Here is a 14,952-nt window from a genome sequence, read left to right as displayed (position 1 = left end):
CACTGGTCATTATGCTGCTGTGCTGAACCAAACCACAGTTTGACTTCATATGTCAGCTAATGCTTGGCTCATGGTTTAGCTGTTTACCAGGCAAATCACGGGCTGTAATCAAGGTGTGCCTTGTGGTTTGTCCTCTTGAGCAGCCCACGTTTGGTCATTTGCGCTAGGCCATGATTTGGCTTGGCTTGGTATTACCTGAGAACGAAGGCAGATCTTGCAAAACATGTTTTTTGGGCAATCTTGCCAAGTTGGATGACATATCTCATTAAATTAGTTCACTCATCGCTATTTCAGCCGAACGAGATTGCCCACCTAAGGCTGAAGACACTCCAGTTTGTAAGCCTGAGGCCAGTTTCTTTTTCAAAAAATACAACCATAATGAATGTTACTCCTATCTAGCCAGTAGAAAGAACTAACAATTGTTTACAATATAAACATTCCCTGTGGTATAATTTAGTATTGATTTTATGGCACTTGCTGAAACATCTGAGTATATATTTGCCCTAAGGAGTTGATCGTTCCTGGTTCTTAAGCAAGAGCATGAAATGTAGGAAAATATATTCTGCTTAGCATATTCATTATCTTGAAGTACAATAGTATTTATTGTTGTTTTTTAAAAAATATTTTATCCCACATTTTCTGTTCAATAACACCTTCAAGATGGTTTAACAGCATCAATCCAAAGAGTTTGATTTCAGTAAAACAACACAATAAAACATGCAATATTAAGGAACACAATTCAGTAGTGCAGGAAGATAGCCAATATCATAACAGTGAGCAAAATATTCAGTTATATAAGTTGAGAGTCCAGTAAGTCTTTTCTGTGAACCGTCCTGAGACCTCCAGGTAAAGGGCGGTATATGAATTCAATCAATATAATAATAATAATAATAATAATAATAATAATAATAATACAGTGGTACCTCGGTTTTTGAACAGCTTTAGTTCATGAACAACTTGGAACCCGAACGCTGTAAAACCAGAAGTAGGTGTTCTGGTTTTCGAACTTTTTCCCGGAAGCTGAACGTGCTCTGTTTTGAGTCCTGAGCTTCCGTTTTCACTGTTGCGCAGCTAATTTGCATCCCCCCATTGTAATTCAAGCCTTCCGTTTCGTGTTTCCTGTTGTGCTGCTAATTTGCAAACCCCCCCCCCCATTGTAATTCAAGCCTTCTGTTTCCGATTGCAGTGTTCTGAGGTGATATTTGGAGCTTACGGTATAGTTGGTGCTTTTATTTTTGCTATTTTGCGTTTTTTGTTTTTGAGGCTTTTTCGGTTAATTTGTTTTTGTGACTGTGTTTGTTTGTTTGTTTGTTTGTGTGACTGTGGAAATGGATAAAAGCCCCCAATCCAAACAATGACTATCATCAGTGCAGGTAAGAATTATTATTATTTTTTAAATTTTTTATCATCTACAATACTGCTTTATTTGTTTTATAGTACAGTACATTGTTTATTGCTTTCATTTTATGGATCAATGGTGTCATTAGATAGTAAAATTCATGTTAAATTGCTGTTTTAGGGGTTGTTTTTAAAAGTATGGAATGGATTAATCTATTTTGCATTACTTTATATGGGAAAATGCGCCTTGGTTTTGGTATGCTTTGGTTTTGGAACAGACTTCCGGAACGGATTAAGTTTGAGAACCAAGATACCACTGTAGTAGTAGCAGTAGTAGTAGTAGTAGTAGTAGTAATAATAATAATAATAATAATAATAATAATAATAATAATAAGTTTATATATCAGCTGACAGTCCATTCCCTTAGGATCTTCTATCTGGGCTTTTCAGGTAAAGGAGTTCCCTGGCCACTCCTTTCTCAAAGTGTGCCATTAGAATACTAATTGAGAAATAATGTTATACACACTGTAGTTCTTAAAGGAGAACAGTGGCATCACCAGCAAGATGACCATGTACAACTTGTCCTTAAACTATCACTCATGGAATCTACTGGTTAGCTACTGTCCACAGCTATCTCAAATTAGTTCTTGAATTTCCCTCCAGTTAGCTTGCTTCAGTGAGCTGGTGGTGGTAATCAGAAAGGGACCAGTTAAACCAAAAATAAGATAAATTGGAAATATATATTTAAATCAAAGCACAGAAATGTTAAAAAGAGATAAACTCGGCAATCCTGAATGAAATGTAACAGGACAAATAAAAATAAAGAAATAAACAGCTAGGGACGCGGGTGGCGCTGTGGGTTAAAGCCTCAGCACCTAGGACTTGCCGATTGAAAGGTCGGCGGTTCGAATCCCCATGGCGGGGTGCGCTCCCGTTGCTCGGTCCCAGCGCCTGCCAACCTAGCAGTTTGAAAGCACCCCCGGGTGCAAGTAGATAAATAGGGACCGCTTACTAGCGGGAAGGTAAACGGCGTTCCATGTGCTGCGCTGGCTCGCCAGATGCAGCTTGTCACGCTGGCCACGTGACCCGGAAGTGTCTGAGGACAGCGCTGGCCCCCGGCCTATAGAGTGAGATGGGCGCACAACCCTAGAGTCTGTCAAGACTGGCCCGTATGGGCAGGGGTACCTTTACCTTTTTAATAAAGCATGTATCATTGCATCCTCATGAAACTTCCACCAGTCCAAGCTAGTTAAAAGCTTACTGAATCCCTAGACTTTGGTCCACCTTCAAAATCAACAAGCCACAGGATCTTATTGCCACATACTGCAAATTTTTCCAAGGCTAAAGACTCACAGCACTTCTAACTAAAGTCAAAGTCAAGAAGATCAAATCTGTTCAGAATGCCTTAGGGTTAGTCAAAACCACAATAATAGAAGTTCAGTTAGAAAGTGTGTTGACTATCAGGAAAACTACTCCAGGGCCAAGGTTTCCTTCAAACAATTGAAGTCTTGTCCAAACGGAAATAACAATGGAACATAAACTTTAGCAAAGTAAATGCAAGTGTATGAAAAGTATTTGGGGAGCACTTTGCTAAACACATTAAAACCACCACCGGCAAAATATTTAAATTTGTTAGAAGTAAGAAGCCAGCTAGCGAGGTGGGGTAGCAAAAGGAGTCAAAGGTGTGCTTAAAAGGTGGGAGGGACTGCAGAGCAGCTGAATTCATTGCATTGTTTTCCACAGTGAAAGATGTAGAGCAGCTGCCTGCCCTTGAACTAACTTTCTTAGGAAGGCAAATAAACAATGAGATGGAGTTATAGGCCTTATTGACAGATTTAAAACAGACAAATCACTGTTTTAAATCACAGATGGCATCCATCCAAGAGTTCTTAAATAGCTCAGATGAACTTGTCCCTAAGATCAGCCTCCATGCGTAAGCACTGGAAATAGACAGGATCCAGGGGAGTTCTGGGAAATTACAGGCTGCTCCAGGAAAACTGGGAGAAAGCACCATTAAAGATAGAGTATCAAGAATATAGACAAACAGGTCTTGCGGAAGCAGAACCAGTATGGCTCATCTAAGTTTAACTAACCTTTGAGAGCTCTTTTAAAATACCAGTAAACATATAGACGATGATCCAGTCAACACTGTGTGCTGAGATTTTCAAAGAGCTTTTGATTAAGCATACCCCCCAACATTTTGGGAGGGCAAATCGGGGCACCACCCACAACTCTATCGCTCACCTGCTTGCCTCCTCCCTGTCACCGCCCCCTTGCTTGCCCGTCTGCTTGTCCCCCTCCTACCTGTGCCAGAGCACAGGAGCCAAAACAGGACATCCCAAATTGGGATAAGAAGCTAGGGTGGCTTCTGTCACTCCAGGATGTCCCGCTTAAAACAGGACACTTGGAGGTTATGCATAAAGTCCCTCACCAAAGACTCTTGAGTAAGTTTAGTAGTCATGGAATAATAGGAGACGTCCTCTTATAGATCAGCAACTGGTTAAGCAACAGAAGCTGAGAACAGGAATAAGCAGATCTCCAAAAGGACCTCTATTTTAATTTGCATTAGAGTAGCAAATGATGTTCAATATAAGCAAGTGTAAAGTGATGCATATTGAGGCAAAGAAAAGGCACAAATGAAGTCTGAACTGGCAGTGACTGATCAGAAATGAGACTTTGGGATTGTCAATGAAGTTTTCAAGTTGGTACACAGCAGTTGTAAAACAGGTTGGACTAAAATGCGAGCCAGCTTCTTTTTTGGCTGAGCAGTCTCAAACCCCCTCCCCATATGCGGCCTTATGCAAACTCATGGCGCTTCTCTCTTTTACCACATTACAAGAGTATGAGCCTTCCTTTTCCTTCATGCAAACTCTAATGCATGTCCAGCCTAATTATTTCTAACACTGATTACTGCAGTTTTCTCTCTGGTCTTTCATTGTCTCACTTTCTTCTGTTCACATGGACTCTGCTGCCATAGTTATTCTCCTCTTCCTCTCTTTCTGGTCATGCTTCCTGTGACTATATATATAGTGCACACATGCATATGTGCAGTATATAATTAAATGTTTAAAAATACACATACAAGCCGACAAACAAACATAGTCTAAATATAATCAGCAGATATAGTATGAATAACAATATTTATTTCAGTTCAGTAACTCCTAAATGCATACTTAAACCTCCATTCTATAAATCCATAAAATATTTAAATTGAACATCACAAGCATTAAGGAATCAATCATTGTAGCTCTCCTAAGAAGCATTCAAAAGGATCTGAAATCTTCCTTACTATTTTCTTGGTGAACTGCCCAGTGTTTGAAAATCCCATTGTTCCAGGCGCATTTTGCAACAGGGAATTTCATTAGTGCAAGCTGTTTTTGTGCTCTGGGCACAGTACTGCGCCTAAGATTTCAGATTAAAACTGCAGAGTGGTAGGAAAGGAGGACCTTTTTCTGCCTCCCCACTTCCAGCTACTCTCCGAAGACTGGAGAAGAGACCCTCTTAAGAATATTGGGGGGCGGCGACAGAGGAAGAACTAGACCATGTGAAAACTGAACATAATACTTTAGCTGCAGTTCATTCATGTTCAGCTTTGTATTCCTGTTATTAAAAAAATGTGCCTAGACATAGTTGTGCACATAACCTCGGTTTAAGGTGCCATTTAGCTCCTAGCTTTCATATCTCAGTTTCTAACACTGAAACTGCCCCTTGGAAAATAAAGATATTCCCTCCCCTAACATTGGTTCTTTTAATAATATTAGTTATTCCACTATTCCAGGGGCTAGCAACCTTTTTAGGCCTGTGAGCACATTGGGGTTTTTGAGTGTTCCGTAGGCAGCATCGTCTCTGGTCACTTGTCTTAAGAGAAAGTGAAGAATATTTTGTAAAGAATGATAAAAGCAGTTTAGGCCTCTCTAATGGATCATTATTCCATGTCTGCTTAATTAAAATATTTGCTGTCATGGTGTAATACCACTGAGAACTGCCAATGATTAGATAGATACATGCATACAATCAGATGTATTATTCTGCATTTGAAACACAGACCGGCCCAAGAAGATCAGGAGTCAACTTGTGTTTCACCTTGATGATATTGGGACTCCAGGAGAAAACAAAACTAGCCTCTGGATTCTCACTCTCAGCATGCCTAGATTTTAATTCTGACTTCTCTTGAAAAAAGTATTGTTTCAAAGAATAGCAATTGGCGGATATAAATAAAGCATTAGTTTATTCAATTTGTTCATCTTACAGAACATAAAGGTAAAGGGACCCCTGACCATTAGGTCTAGTCGTGACCGACTCTGGGGTTGCGACACTCATCTCACTTTACTGGCTGAGAGAGCAGCTGTACAGCTTCCGGGTCATGTGGCCATCATGACTAAGCCGCTACTGGCGAACCAGAGCAGCGCACAGAAACTCCATTTACCTTCCTGCCAGAGTGGTACCTATTTATCTACTTGCACTTTGACGTTTCGAACTGCTAGGTTGGCAGGAGCAGGGACCGAGCAATGGGAGCTCACCCTGTCGCAGGGATTCGAACCGCCGACCTTCTGATCGGCAAGCCCTATGCTCTGTGATTTAACCCACAGCGCCACCCGTGTCCTTTACAGAACATAGAAAGTTGCTTTACACTTGAGCCCAAACCATTAACCCATCTAGCGCAGAACTGTCTGCAGTGACTGGCAGTCTCTGTCCAGGCTTTCAGTCTACTTATAGATGCCAGCAGATGCTCTACCGCTATGGCCTTTCCCCTCATCGCAGTTTTACTCTTTAAAAAAAAAGGTGTAAATTTTCCTTTCATGTTCAGTTTCCAGCCAGCTAACTTTCAGAACTGATAAAGAAGCGGATCCAAATCTCTTCTACTTTTGCTGTTGCTTTGTGTGTATTTACCTTCCCTGCCCACAAGTATGCAAAAAGACTTGCTTGAACAAAGAGATCTGATCTCTCTTGAGCACTCGTATCTGCTTACATCACAAGGCCTTCCTGAGTGCATGACTTTAAACTGACCTTGAGGTTTACAAGCTGGTAAGTAACTATACAACAGCTCAAGAACACAAGCCTACCAGTGCTGCTTTTAGGGAGCGGGAGTGGAAGGGGGGCGGGAGAGGGGAATCCCAAGCATGGGATCCAAAGACATTTCAAAGAACATGTAGTTTAACCCTTCGGCAATACATACTATTACTTATTGCTGTTATATAGGCTCTCAAGCCTATATTTGAAAATAGTCAAATGGGCATAATATATTAAAACAAAACTTTTAAATGTTGAAGGTACAGGAGACACAATGGCAAAGTCACAGTAAAAATATATATGTAGAAGTGCAATTATCAACACAATAAAACTCATTTCCAGAGAAGCAGCCTTGTCAGTCTGTACTGCAGCCGCTGTGGGTTAAAGCCTCAGTGCCTAGGACTTGCCGATCGAAAGGTCGGCGGTTCGAATCCCCGCTGCGGGGTGCGCTCCCGTCGTTCGGTCCCAGTGTCTGCCAACCTAGCAGTTCGAAAGCACCTTCGGGTGCAAGTAGATAAATAGGGACCGCTTACCAGCGGGAAGGTAAACAGCGTTCCATGTGCTGCGCTGGCTCGCCAGATGCAGCTTGTCACGCTGGCCACGTGACCCGGAAGTGTCTGCGGACAGCGCTGGCTCCTGGCCTATAGAGTGAGATGAGCGCACAACCCTAGAGTCTGTCAAGACTGGCCCGTACGGGCAGGAGTACCTTTACCTTTACCTTTTACTGCAGCAAAAACAGGTTTGTAGTACCTTTAAAGACTAGCACATGTATTATTTCAGTCTACTTAATTCGATGCACAAAATGTAAGATATACACAGGTGTTGGCAAAACAATAATTGGGTTAATTTTTTTTAGATGAAACATTCCGTCCTCACTTCACACATTAATAGACAAGGCATCATTGTAAAAAAAGTGATTTTTCAAAACTTATTTTAATCATGTGCAAATATATGCCAATTTAATAAGTTAAAACTAATTGATCAGTGTATTGTAACTTTATAGGCTAGTGTTTACATATACATACTGGCTCTAGGGTTGCCATATTTCAAAAATGAAAATCCAGACACAAAAGTTGTTGAGCTCCCCCTCACCGCTATTTTTTTAAGGAAATTTGCCAAAAAACAACACTTCTGACATGAGTTGCCATACGCCCGGGTTTTACCAATTTTTGGAAATTCCACCTGGATGCTATTTCTGACGGACGAATTCCGGATATGTCTGGGAAATTCCGGACGTATGGCAGCCCTAACTGACTCTGATATTTGAACGCAATCCAGTTAAACAATAGATTTAAGGTATGCTTAATTTTGTTGCTGTTTGCCAAGCCTCCTTGTTTATCTTCTTGAAAATGGCCTTTCCAGGGTGTGAGTTGTAGAACCAATCAAACTCATTGGAGATCTTTCACGGTCTGTTCTGTTGCTTTTTATTTCACCACCTCTTCCCCTGCTCACTCTTCCAATACCAGGCTCTGTTTCTCTGTACTGCCTTCGTTCCTCTACTTTTGTCAAATTCAAAGCTTGTAACTTCTTTACCTCCCAATTTTGGTGCCTGATCTCATGATTCAGAAGAAGATTGTTGTTATCCTAGTCATTTCAGCCTGCTGCTTGTAGTGTTCCGAGGCTAATTCTTCAATCTGATGGATGTTTTTGCATTGTTTGGGATGAGATCCTGCCAGCCGCTTTCTGACAAAGTGCTTTGGGTTCTTTTTACAAAAGGTATCAAGGCTATACAAGATTAAATGCATCTTGCTTGAAGCAGCAAATTATTTGGATCCCATGACAAAAAATTTTGGAAGCTTTTTTCAGTTTGCAAACTACCGTAGCGTTCTGCAAACAGCATTTTCTTAGCTTCATAAACAGGAAGAATGCCTCCCTTTATGACTGCTCTAAACAGTGAAGCTAGACTTGTATGTTAAGAGCAACTGCTCTGGTTCATTTGCCGCTAGGCTATCGTAGCAGTTGTTTTGAACAAAAAAAGAACTTGACTATAATAATGGATTGCCTCTCCCATCGCATCTGTGCCACACTCTACTTAATATTTTTCTGTCCCTCTATTTTCCGCAGACTTGTTCCACATTTCATTGATCTTGGAATAAGGCAAAACATCTTGTAGTGGAAGTGTTATGTCATAAGAACAGGTGTCTATAGGTTGGTTACTTTTAGACTATACTTTACTATTTATAGCGTAACCTCTTCATACAGACACCTCTGTTTATGTTACCATGGTATTGTATGTCATGCTTGGTGGTAAAGACAAATAAAAATAGATGCAATGGCACCAAAATAACAGCATAACAGGTGGTTACATATTTATGAAGTTGTAATTTTGGGTAGTGAAGAGACTGGTACGTTCTAGGCCCCAGAGTGTTGAAAATCAACCCCTGATAACTCACTGACAGTTGTGGAAAACGCTTTGCTGATAAATATACACTTGTTCTACCTTTGATGACGTACATGAAATAGGCACGCATTTAGAACTCCCACAACTCCACTTAGATGTGAAACTTGCTCTTCCGTACTTGTAGTATTCTTCAATTATGGAAAAAGTTGTACTCCTATCTAGTTGCACTTTGTGAATAAAGGCAAAATATACTGCATTTTCAAGTACTGTTAAAGCAGAAGATTAACACAATTATGTATCGATCGTCCCTAAACGCTATTTGTAGGATCGCTTTTGCCTTTGCAAAACCTGTTTTAATTCTTAACTACCAAGGTTAGCATTGGTCTCTGATGAAGCTGAAAAATAATGCATAGTATACGTAGATGGCATATAATATTAAAATGAGTGTTAAGTGTGATTATTATAGACTTTCTTAATTAGCCAGTTAAAAATGTAATATGTTAGCATGATTCTTAATCCAGAATTTTGTATCTGAGCAAGTTTGGTTATGTTTCTGTACTTGAAAACTGATAGTAGTGTAATAGGAGTTAGAGGCAATGACAGGGGAATAACTTTTAAATGAAGGATTTCAATTTGCTTCTTGTATTTTTTTCACATATAGGAACACCTGCCAAGACTCCTTAGTCTTAACTGAAGACAAGTGCTCAGAACTTTTCAGAACCAAGGGCTGGTAGTGACTAGGATGAACATTGTTCCTTCATGACATGGAAATTATATAGCCATGTTGACAGTGCGCATATTGATAATTTGCACAATAATTAATACAGAATGTGGCTATTAACATCAGACTATCTGGTTTATCAAGAGTTATCAGGACAGAGAGGCATGTTGATGCATGGTGCCAGTCGTTCCCCACTTTGCCCCTTCTTGGCCTGAGTAGAATAAACAAACGAGGAAACTTTTACTTCTATTTACACCAGAACAAAGTATCGTGTTTGTTGCTTCCCAACAAGCAATAATCAGAAAGTCCGCAACAAACCATGGCTTCAGGGTGGCTGAATAACAGCAACACACCACAAAGATTGCAAAAATAATGTGTCAGTACCAGGCTGCTTGATATTTTAAAGATATAAAATAAAACCTAGTTAAGAATTGTCTTACCAAGACAACAAAATTTGTTGGTTTACCAACACCTGGCTGATAGCACAATCCTATGTATATCTCCTGAGAGGTCACTCCTGTTGAATTTAATAGGTCTTTCTTCCAGGTAAATGAATATAGGGTTGTAACCTAAGACCAGTTAGGGTGGAATTCAAAATAGTGCTAAGGATATTGTTCCATCAGCACAAGCATTCCTGCTTGCCTAACAGAATGACCTCTCCTCCATGTGCTGCTCTGGGGGGAACTCCTGACCCTCTAGAGTGGATTTGGAGATGGCACATGGGGGAAACCCTGTTGTGCTAGCTAGCAGGATCACCATGCTGGTTTCTGCTAGTAGAACAGGCAGCGACTGTTTTAGGTGTGTCCGATATGTGCGTGACTGCACACGTGTCCATTGCACCAGACCCAGAAGTGACCCAAAATGTCACAAAAAGGGGGCAGAGCTACCAAATGTCATTGGTATTTGAACTGTATTTTTGTTACTGTAGATGTCCAAAATACATAGACTGTAGACCAGAGATGGAGGAACTGTGGTCTTCCAGTTATTGGTGGACTACAATTCCCATCCACTCTGACCATTGGGCATGCTGGCTTGTACTGATGAGAGTGAGAATCAAACATCAGGCTGTTAACAGTCTCTGCTTTTTTGAGGTGTGTGTGCATGTGTTTTGGAGTTATTCCTTCTCTCTTAGTTTATAGGGAAAATAATATATAGGATATCAAATGCATAATAGAAGCTTCTGTTAGGTTTATTATATTCTAGATATTAAAAACATTTTTCCTGAACATCATTATTGGGGAATGGCCCTGAAAGATATGTGCTACGAAACAAAAGACCAAATGGTTTACTTTAAATGTAGTTGTTGGAATAGGGTAAGAGACATATTTTTTCCTGTTTTATAACAGAGAAAGCTCTCTTCTTCTTTTTTTGATAATTAGATTTGAGGAACAACAAATCACTTCTACTTTATAATATAACAATTTGTCCATAATTCTTTGTGAAATATTTGAATCCCTTATTTTTAAACCATGAATAAAAAGATTTCTCTTTGCTCCTGACTTAGATATTTTGATAATGAATATAAATTAGTGAATCAATGTTCTTTGCAATAAAAGTCTCCTAACAATCATAAGCTATTTTAAATAGGCCCCTCTATCCTGTGTATGGCTTTCAACTTTATATAAATTGGACTGTTCTAAATTTATAGAGGAAAAATGTTCTTTCCTGAGGCATCATTACTGTGTCTATCAAATGTTTCTGTTTGAATATACCTAGTAATTTTGAACTTTTCTCTTAAAGTGAGGGTCCATTTTGAAGTACTAAGTGGGCTGAGACTCAATTGTGAAAGACACAAGCACGTGATCCCCAAATGTCTTGTGTCTTTCTTTAGCTTTCCTTGAACAGAAGTGTTCTATGCACTGTAAAATAGGCAGGCATGTACAAGATGTGTGCTTTTCCAAATTTGGGTGAGCACCATTTATAAAACTACTGTGCTTAAAATGAATGTGTGGCCCTCTCTTCCGTATTTCTCCCTTATATGCCACCTTCCTCTTTATAACTACCGGTACATCAAAGAGGTGCAGAGAACTAATATATGAAAATGAAAATTTTATCCTTCCTGTGTCATGCAGCTCCTGCATAGAACTGTTATCTTCTGGAGATATTATGGTGCTATGCCCAGGCCTGGCGAACTTGCAGTATTTTTTCAGATTACTTTACAACTGAGAAAATGACCTCTGCTCCCTCGTGTGACTGGGGACCAGCCATCATGTTTAATCTATGAGGAATTTGAAAGTGCCAAGAAAGATAGGGAAACTCTTGGGGACCCAGTTTCCATGGAGCTTTAATGCCTTGTCTTCAAAATATAGATGGTTGCTATTAGCCCCAAATCTATAGAGACATAACTCAGAGGCAGGCTGCACTGAATTCTGTCCTTATGATTGTATGTGAAGGGAGATAAAATGTTTATGGGAACTGGATGTTACTTTTTCCACTTTCAACAGCTGTATTAGTAATAGAATTAGATATTAAGAACAGTTTGCAAAATGTTCTTCCTCATGAAAGCTACACAACTCTACGTTCAGTTTACTACCTGCAGTGTAGTCTCTGATGTGTGATTCGCATTCCTGCTTCTAGACCATTATTGTGGGAGGTGAATTACGGGAATTAATTTTCCATGCTTACTGAATTTAACAATTCCTTTCTGCTTTGTAGATTCATTGTTGCTTCATCTCTTTGTTTATAGTCATAACTTGATTGAAGAACATTGGATCATAAAATGTTCGTTTATACTGCCATAGTCCCGCTGGTGTCAAGCATCTATGCTGGTACTTAATGAATCGCAAGAAAAGAAAATGGTAAAAAATGATGTATTTAAAAAGAAAGATATGAAAAAATTTACTACTGTAAAGCCAATGTTTAGCTTCTTCTCATGAAATAGCTATTTGAAACAAATATACAGAAGGGATGAGCTGGTACATAGCATGCATTTAACATCTGGTGTTGTCACTGGCCGTCCTCCCCACCTTTCCCCCAGACTACATGCCTATTAATTTGTGTCTTAAGCCCATCTTTTGTGGGGACAGCACATGATATTACAGATTACTTTAAAAATCAACTTGTTTCTTCCCGCAAATCAAATAATACAAATGGCTCCTTCCAGAGGTTCAAAACAGAGCACAAACAATAAAACAGATGCAAATGTTATCTGCATAGACGTGTTACAAAAAATTGAGTTAGTTCAGTGGTTGACATCCTGTCAATTCTTACCGCAGAGTAAAGTATATGGAACACAGTGGGACTTACTGCAGAGTAAATATGCCTAGGATCGCTCTGCATTTTGTTGCCGCATGTACCACACATATAGCAATACACACATATACCTAAATGATGCGTATTGTGACATTTTTTAGCACAGTTCACCACAGCGGAAATAGTAATGAGAAAATAAACCAGAGCAATTGATTTATACAGTTTATTAAAGACAGTTTATGTATATAGACAGCATTCAGATTGGGCCAAGCAATTACTGGATTAAATCTATAATCGGGGAAGTGGAGAGCATCAATTAGGAAGCAGCAGTGTGCAGACCATATGGGAAGGCTGAGGAAGAGGCTGATGTCAAATAAAGAGAGCTACATGGCAGGGTCTTTTTATTTTATTTTTAATATACCATACCTTTATCCACAAATTGATTTATAGGACATGTGCATTAAAAATTGCAACAAGAAATTAAAAACAACACAAACAATTAAACAAAAATAAAAACTATACAGGCAGCTCAAATGCAGCTACTTAGAACATCTGGTTAAATAAAAAAGTTTTGACCTGGTACCAAAAATAATACAGTGTTGATGCCAGGCATACCTTCTTCAGGGGATTATTCCAGAGTCAGGACACCCATCACAAATTTGCTCCCCTCTTTGGCATATACATAGTGTACTTTTCTTATAAGTGTATCATGGAAAAGGGAGAATGTAAATAACACTTCTCCTGAAGTGGTATACATTACAAAGGTAAAGGTAAAGGAACCCTGGATGGTTAAGTCCAGTCAAAGGTGACTATGGGGTGTGGCGCTCATCTTGCTTTTCAGACCGAGGGAGCTGCCGTTTGTCCGGGGTCATGTGGCCAGCATGACTAAACTGCTACTGGTGCACAGAGGACCGTGTTGAGTGCCAGAGCAAACAGAAACAACCTCAGCTGTAAAAAGGTCAGCTGGTCATCAGGTGTAGGCTGCTGGCAAGTTGCAGAGGTGAGCTAGGATGAGTGGCTCGTTCATTTGATACCCTGTGTTGTGTTAGCAAAGTGCTCTTGAATGGGACTCTAGCAGGAACGGAGGTAGATAACCTGAGGCCCTCCAGACATTGTTGGACTTCACAGCTCCCATCAGCCCCAGACTACATGACCCATGGTCAGGGATGATGGGAGCTGTAATCCAGCAATATCTGTAAAACCACAGGTTCCCTCCTCTCTGGGCTACAGAGTCAGATGAGGCTACATCCCATTTCCCATTGCAGTGGTACCTCGGGTTAAGAACTTAATTCGTTCTGGAGGTCTGTTCTTAACCTGAAACTGTTCTTAACCTGAAGCACCACTTTAGCTAATGGGGCCTGCCGTGCTGCCAGAGCATGATTTCTGTTCTCATCCTGAAGCAAGTTCTTAACCCGAGGTACTATTTCTGGGTTAGCGGAGTCTGTAACCTGAAGTGTCTGTAACCCGAGGTAGCACTGTATAAGTTTCCCTTTTGTCCCCCATGTGCACATGCACTTGGAACAACTCGTGATTCAAGCACTAGAATATGTGAAGTCAAGTTTAAAACAGGGTTGTCTTCTCATTAATCACTTAGTGCTTTAGCATGATCATACTAATGATGATAATTGCAGGGATGGAGCATGCCGAACTTTTTTATTATTATTACAAAACCTATTCATTCTGTAATGGCTGCTGACAGCACTGCAGTTCATAAGCCTTAGACGCATGTCACAAGCATTAAGAACTCTTCAGGCCATGAGATTTGCTGCTGGCTGATGCAGTTTAATAATATGCAATTTGTAGTGCTCTAGGGCACGAAGGAATCAGTTTTCAGTGGCAACCATCTGTCTTCCTGTCAAAGATGACAGACGTGGCTCTCTGACTCAGGCATAAAATTATTATGTTTCCACCCCCTCACAAATATATAGCCCCTGCTCTAGGTTACTTTTACTATATGCAATGTGTTGCTGCTACTTATAATTCGTAGAGAGTCAAAAGCTTAGCCACCTTGCATCATTTTCAGGCCACAGCAGCTTGGCAATTTCCCAAGTAAAAAACAGCGGCTGGTTAAAGTGGCTGGTTGATGTCAACCGCCAATTCACTATTCATCTTTGGCAATCTATGGCCTACTCTACTATAACCATGAATTTGTCCTTATTTATATATATTTATATATAACACTATTAGCTGTAGTTTACATGTTTACAACAGTTGAAAAAACAACAAATGCAGCAATATATACATAGATATATAATGCAATCTGAAAGCAACAGTACAGCAATCAAAATAGAACAGGACAGAAAAGCTGTTAGGATTTCCCTAGGAAGGAAGTGGTGTTAACTTTAGGACT

The 14,952-nt window shown here is 39.9% G+C and overlaps 1 protein-coding gene across 4 annotated transcripts in view; it reads left to right on the top strand.

The window, feature by feature from the left end:
* Positions 1-14,952, top strand: part of PITPNC1 (phosphatidylinositol transfer protein cytoplasmic 1) — a 140,393-nt gene that overhangs the window by 16,019 nt on the left and 109,422 nt on the right. Inside the window, exon 2 of one of the 4 annotated variants that reach the window (XM_077924023.1) lies at positions 12,097-12,208. The exons of the other annotated variants lie outside the window; for them this stretch is intronic. Within the exon in view, the coding sequence (XP_077780149.1) occupies positions 12,173-12,208 (36 nt within the window). The 5' untranslated portion in view covers positions 12,097-12,172. The remainder of the gene's footprint in view (positions 1-12,096; positions 12,209-14,952) is intronic. 4 annotated transcript variants of the gene reach the window in all.

The sequence above is a fragment of the Podarcis muralis genome, chromosome 2 (assembly GCF_964188315.1).
Source record: "Podarcis muralis chromosome 2, rPodMur119.hap1.1, whole genome shotgun sequence".
Lineage (NCBI taxonomy): Eukaryota > Metazoa > Chordata > Lepidosauria > Squamata > Lacertidae > Podarcis > Podarcis muralis.
Note: the sequence above shows the minus strand (reverse complement) of the source record. Positions and strands in the feature narration are given on the sequence as shown.